The sequence below is a fragment of the Argopecten irradians genome, chromosome 4 (assembly GCF_041381155.1).
Source record: "Argopecten irradians isolate NY chromosome 4, Ai_NY, whole genome shotgun sequence".
Lineage (NCBI taxonomy): Eukaryota > Metazoa > Mollusca > Bivalvia > Pectinida > Pectinidae > Argopecten > Argopecten irradians.
This window is the reverse complement of record NC_091137.1, coordinates 14167094-14174275: the sequence shown is the minus strand read 5'-3', so window position 1 is coordinate 14174275 and position 7182 is coordinate 14167094. Positions and strand designations below refer to the sequence as shown.

Genomic DNA, 7182 nt, shown 5'->3' with positions numbered 1-7182 from the left:
TTACAGAATTGCAATATCAAAATCTTAATATTTATATGGACATAAAGCGATGAAGGGTGGGGGTCTGGGGGCCGCCTAGGCCCCCAGAAGCCCTCGAATAAATGCTAATAAATCCTGCTTTCTGAGGACTTCATGTACACTTTTTCCAAAAAAATATTTGAAGCCATGTAAAAATGTTCGTTTATTATTTTTGACGTCTAATGTCATATTTTGAATATAAAGTTACAGAATTGCACTGCCTAAAATCTAAATATTTATAGAGGCACGAAGCAAAGAAAAGAATGGGGGTCTGGGGGCCGCCTAGAACGAATATACGTACCCGGCCTACTATGCATTTACATATTATTTTTGTCCAAAACAAACATAAATACCATGCTTACTATCTACCGTACCGCTCATAAAACGTCAAAATCACATTTTGTGAACTTGCCGTATAAATTCCCTTCTGAAAGACCTTCATATGTATAATGTAAACAAATAATGCCTCGATGAAAATTTGATATTTTTATGTGGTTCGTTTTTATTGCCTAGTAGGTAAGCTATATCAAACAAGTACGATAAAATGTAAAACAAACGTTTTATAATGGTTTACATAATCATCACTTTGCTCCATTTGCAGTAATAAGGAACAATTGTAGCTCTAAAGAAGACACCATTTTCAGTCTAAAATACTTTTGAGCTACAATATTGCAGCTAGGGGTCGCCTATTGAAGGTTTTTATAGGACTAATAAAAATGTATGTGAACTTTTTTAACGATATAAGCTTTTACTTTTATACATTATTTGTCGGATTAGATAATTTATTTTCACTAACATACACAATCTTCATAATTCGTGTATTGGACAATGACAGAAAAGTAGGCTAGTGGTCTGTCTATGGCCAGACGCTGCCTGGAATTATTACTATCATCCTGTTTTCTAATAGGGAGCCTTTTGTCATGTGCATTAATTTTTTAACATCGTTTGTCCCATCTTATAACATTATCGGTAAGATATGTTTTTGTTGAAACAAAAAAAAGGAAGGCATCTGGCCATGGTGTGCACCCAGACCCCTAGAAGCTCTCATTTTCTGTCGCATTTGGTTCTCCATTTGGTTTGATTTTCCACTTTTTTCTTTACACACATTTTCTTAGGACAAATAAAAAGCTTCTAGAAGCATTCGACGTCAGTAGTAATCTTGTAACTGGCGTTTTGAAAGTACGCACACATTTGTAAATTGATAGTCGGATTTAATACAGGACTTTAATGCTGAATCAAAAATGTGTAATATGTCATTTACAACCTGGAGAACGAAGGGCATGGCATATAGTCAACCAGCGAGGCTCATGGCCAGCTACAATTCCTTATACCCACCCCCTCCCCCTTTTCTTTTATTTGCTAAGGATATCGAGATATAACCTGTCAATATTGAATATTAATGACAATAAATTATCTAATATATTGGGATTTTATCGGTTTTTTTTAGAAAAAAGTAAATAGAAGTAAAGAAGGGATTTACATCGTACCTTTTAAGCGATGGACATAAAATCTTATGTTCATGCATGTATGTACCACAAAGTCGAATACATTTAGATTTTAAAATGATAACATCCAACGGTAAAGGTAGGAAATGGAGCTTTCTGTCTAATTCTCACTCTTTATCTAATTCCTTATTTTTTCCCCTTTTCCTTTCTCCCTCTATTTTTTCTTTCTTCCTTCTTTTCCTTCCCTCCCCTCTTTCTTTTTCCCTTTTCTTTTTTTTTCTCTCTCCTATTTTAGGGGGGGCGTACGCCGGGTCCGCCCCCCCCCCTCACGACAGAGCGCACACACACAACACCATCACATCCGGGAACAGGGTATCTAGTATAAAAATATAACTTTACGACAATCACTCCACACACAGTTTCTATAACAGCGTATCTAGTATAAACATATAACTTTACGACAATCACTCCACACACAGTTTCTATAACAGCGTATCTAGTATAAACATATAACTTTACGACAATCACTCCACACACAGTTTCTAAAACAGCGTATCTAGTATAAAAATAGAACTTTACGACAATCACTCCACACACAGTTTCTATAACAGCGTATCTAGTATAAACATAGAACTTTATGACAATCACTCCACACACAGTTTCTATAACAGCGTATCTAGTATAAACATATAACTTTATGACAATCACTCCACACACAGTTTCTATAACAGCGTATCTAGTATAAAAATAAAACTTTATGACAATCACTCCACACACAGTTTCTAAAACAGCGTTTCTAGTATAAACATAGAATTTTACGACAATCACTCCACACACAGTTTCTATAACTGAGTATCTAGTATAAAAATAGAACTTTACGACAATCACTTCACACACAGTTTCTAAAACAGCGTTTCTAGTATAAACATAGAATTTTACGACAATCACTCCACACACAGTTTCTAAAACAGCGTATCTAGTATAAACATATAACTTTACGACAATCACTCAACACACAGTTTCTAAAACAGCGTATCTAGTATAAACATATAACTTTATGACAATCACTCCACACACAGTTTCTATAACTGAGTATCTAGTATAAAAATAGAACTTTACGACAATCACTCCACACACAGTTTCTATAACAGCGTTTCTAGTATAAACATATAACTTTATGACAATCACTCCACACAGTTTCTATAACAGCGTATCTAGTATAAAAATAAAACATTATGACAATCACTCCACACAGTTTCTATAACAGCGTTTCTAGTATAAAATATAACTTTATGACAATCATTCCACACACATAGTATAAAAAATAGAACTTTATGACAATCACTCCACACACAGTTTCTAAAACAGCGTTTCTAGTATAAACATAGAATTTTACGACAATCACTCCACACACAGTTTCTATAACAGCGTTTCTAGTATAAAAACATATAACTTTATGACAATCACTCCACACACAGTTTCTATAACTGAGTATCTAGTATAAAAATAGAACTTTACGACAATCACTCCCACACACAGTTTCTAAAACAGCGTTTCTAGTATAAACGTAGAACTTTATGACAATCACTCCACACACAGTTTCTATAACAGCGTTTCTAGTATAAACATATAACTTTATGACAATCACTCCACACACAGTTTCTAAAACAGCGTATCTAGTATAAACGTAGAACTTTATGACAATCACTCCACACACAGTTTCTATAAACAGCGTATTTAGTATAAACATATAACTTTATGACAATCACTCCACACACAGTTTCTATAACTGAGTATCTAGTATAAAAATAGAACTTTACTACAATCACTCCACACACAGTATCTATACCAGCGTTTCTAGTATAAACGTAGAACTTTATGACAATCACTCCACACACAGTTTCTATAACAGCGTTTCTAGTATAAACATATAACTTTATGACAATCACTCCACACACAGTTTCTAAAACAGCGTATCTAGTATAAACGTAGAACTTTATGACAATCACTCCACACACAGTTTCTAAAACAGCGTATCTAGTATAAACATATGAATTTTACGACAATCACTCCACACACAGTTTCTATAACAGCGTTTCTAGTATAAACATATAACTTTATGACAATCACTCCACACACAGTTTCTATAACTGAGTATCTAGTATAAAAATAGAACTTTACTACAATCACTCCACACACAGTATCTATACCAGCGTTTCTAGTATAAACGTAGAACTTTATGACAATCACTCCACACACAGTTTCTATAACAGCGTATCTAGTATAAACATATAACTTTATGACAATCACTCCACACACAGTTTCTATAACATTTTCTCCGGGGTGGATAGTAGGATTTACGTGATGATAACTGTTACAACCATCGAATGTTCCACATTTGACGACGATGTACATATGTTGTATTTATCAAAGCCATGTGAAACGTATAAAATACTGAACTTACTCTATACTGGAGTGTATCAAGAGGCTACCTTTATTCTGAAATAATTAAATAATAATTGTATACTGATTCTACGAATGTCTTCGAAAATAGAACTGAAAAGAAACCAATCAAATACAGATGGAGTGTTCTGTTTTGTTAATTAATTCCATGTAAAAAGACAAACACATTAAACAATTTACTTACACTTTTGAACATTTTACTCAATACATGAATCTAGGAACCATACATGGAATATTAAAAACAACAGAATAATTAATTTGATCAATATGGACTCCAAAAGTATACATGAAATACAAAGACTTTTCATTTAATTATCTCATGAGATCATTTGGCTAATTGAATGCAAATGAAAAACATGTCTCATTTTGTTCTGAAATGCTCACATTTGTACATATTAATATAAAGCATCGTGTTGAAGAAGATAAGTTTTTGTGGTTCTTATTGAAATTTCAGGAATATTTGGATTGTACGTTTCTCATGAAAGACAACAGAACAAGAAGATTAAATTGTAGGCATACAGGTATTTAACACTAGTTCAATTATTCTCATTTCTTTCCTGAACCAAATATATGAGAGCAGATATAATGTAATTATTCTAATATTGGTAGAGTATAGTCTACATTTGGATAAGTTACATATAGTGAGGGGGTATTTTCGGGGCCATCTTGTCAGTCCCATATACAAACACTGCCTTCATCACACATGAACTAGCTTTAAGACAGCTGAAATATATATTCTTCATATCCTTACTATCTTGCCATGTGCAAACACGTAACGTGTCGCCAACTTTACTCTCCCCCAGTAACGTGATGTCATACTTCTCTACCGGATAACGACACATGTCGTCATTGAAATGTTTATAAAATCCGCGCTGAGCTGCCTCCGTAGCGCAGTCGGTAAAGAACTGGATATACCTATGCGTGGTCACGTGCTGGTTCACGTCAAGGTCGCTATGGCGCGGAGTCACAGTTATATCAAAGATGGATTTGGGCATTTCCGGTATAGCTGGCATCTGATACGGACGGTTGGCATCAAATAATGATCTGTCCTTTAATTGCACTAGAAATGATTTAGGTATAGGACTAGATTTCCTTGTACCTCTGTCCACTAAGACAAACTTAATGAAAAAATCACCAAGTTTCTCTTTAGTATCCTGATTGGACATAGTTGTCAACATGCTGTATGACGTATTACCAATATGATGGAGGGATGTGGACATTGCCAACTTGATTTCCGGTTTCTGGTATTTTGATATCAAATGAACACTCGGTGTGAGTGAGCACGAGATCTGTACGACAAACGCCATCATATGACCATTCTGATAGAGGTCCGGTCTGCTGCAAAAGATAACACTTTGCGGAGGGTGTTCTGCAGTCAAAAACAGTTCTACGATGCTCCATACAGACAAATTATCTGCAAACAAAGTAAGTCAAACGGTTAAAGGGACATGAACCTAAAATAAGTTGTTCTGTATGCTTAGATATGGTTTTCAGATGTTTATTGAATATTTTATTACAATTATTTGTTATCTTAATGACAGAAAAACGTGGAGAATACCTACCCCAAAAAATATAAAAATATACCTTCATTTTCTATTTTTGGAGCACAAAACGAAAGCTGGCCGAAAGCAAGGTTATAATGAACAACAAACTTGCTGACATGACAAGGAATATTAGTTTTCCACATCTTAAGATTATTTTTTAATTTACGATGGTTGACAAATGAAGTTTAAGCCATATTTGTTGATATTTGTTATAAAACAATTTGTATTTAGCGTAAGAATGATAAGGCAAAAGTCAAACGAGACTTTTCATTCGACGGGGCACCGCGAAGGGAGGGTCTAGACTTATTGCACATATGCAAATCACGCAAGTATAAAGTGGGAAGTTGCTCCCGTCTCTTGCATTTCAGCGATCCATTTATATTTACCTACTTTGCCAATCGCGCACGTTACTGACTCTTGACATACTCTGTTTTCTATCGGAATTCATTTGTATTCGCGTCACCCACGTTTGTGACCCACCATTTTAGTTTACACTCATTTAATATTTGCATTGTGGGAGGCCACTAAAGTTCAACACTTCTATTTCAGTCTACAAAATTCGACCGGGCCGGTTCAAAATACAGAAAGATGGAATTTTCATTATAATTATTTTATTTGACCCATTTGCACAATAACTGATATTTATTACTTAGAAAGGTATCTGACACGTCTTAAATATGTATTTTACTCAAATTCACATGGTTTATTTAGGTTCATGTCCCTTTAATGGCATTGATGCTATCCGTATACGATTGATACATTGGTACTAAGGGAACAGTAAAACCTTTTATTCCATAAATATGCATGTTTCACAATGGAAAATTAATGTGTTAAATTTCATAGCAGTTGGTTATCGTTTATGTTTACACATCCTAGTGTGTAAACAATTAAAGCGCCTCTGATTGGTCAACTCCAACATCTCTTTATTCCGATTGGCTGTCAACTTTGGACTACTTATCATAGCGCATTTTTCAAAAATAATATTGTTTCTACTATAAAAAAATGTAGTTGCTTATTCAAAGTATTCAACAACAGAATATTGGGTCTCTATTTAGGCACTATATTTCATGGCGGGAAGATATCATTACATACTGTATGGTGGCAAGGTCAAATAATAGTTGTTGTCTAAGACATGGTATCAACCAGAATCCAAATTATTGTCTAGTAGACGGCAACAGTCAAGGTTAAATACAAAGGGCGGAAATACCAAAGGCCAAACTAGAGTTGCTGTCTAAGTGACGGTAGCTACCAGGGCCAATTGGAGTTATTATTTAAAGGACGGTAACAACCAGGATCGAACTTTGGGTTTGGTTTGATTATTTTAACGTCCTACGAACAGCCAGAGTCATTTAAAGGGACAATTCAGTCTAAGTGTACATTGAAATTTGCAATTTTTATTAAACAACAAGTTCTAATAGATTCTAATAGATTAGTTGGTTTTACTGTAATATACCAGAAAAGCCCACAAATGTATGTGAAATGTTCAAACTCGCTTACTGTCCGTCATTACACATAGTGGTCGAACCCTGGCCCTTGCCAAAGGATTTTTTGTCTAGAACTTCTCAAATCGCTCTTACAGTAGTGTATTTACCTTATTAGATTCATTTTCTTGTCTAAATATAATTTCATCAACTTCTCAGTGATAATTTATTGCATTTGTTTAACGTGTGTGACTTTGGCTCGGGTACATAATGTATGGGTACAGCGTACAT

At 34.5% G+C, this 7182-nt stretch overlaps 1 protein-coding gene across 4 annotated transcripts in view; it reads right to left on the bottom strand.

Annotated features, from left to right (window-relative positions):
• Window positions 1-3574: 3574 nt before the first annotated feature.
• LOC138320684 (uncharacterized) overlaps window positions 3575-7182 on the bottom strand; it is a 20674-nt gene continuing 17066 nt past the window's right edge. For 2 of the 4 annotated variants that reach the window (XM_069263844.1, XM_069263843.1), the window contains exon 3: window positions 3576-5340. In XM_069263844.1, the coding sequence (XP_069119945.1) occupies window positions 4559-5340 (782 nt within the window). In that variant the 3' untranslated portion in view covers window positions 3576-4558. Of the gene's footprint in view, window positions 5341-7182 lie in introns of all 4 variants that reach the window. The other 2 variants (XM_069263841.1, XM_069263842.1) reach the window with 2 other exon arrangements.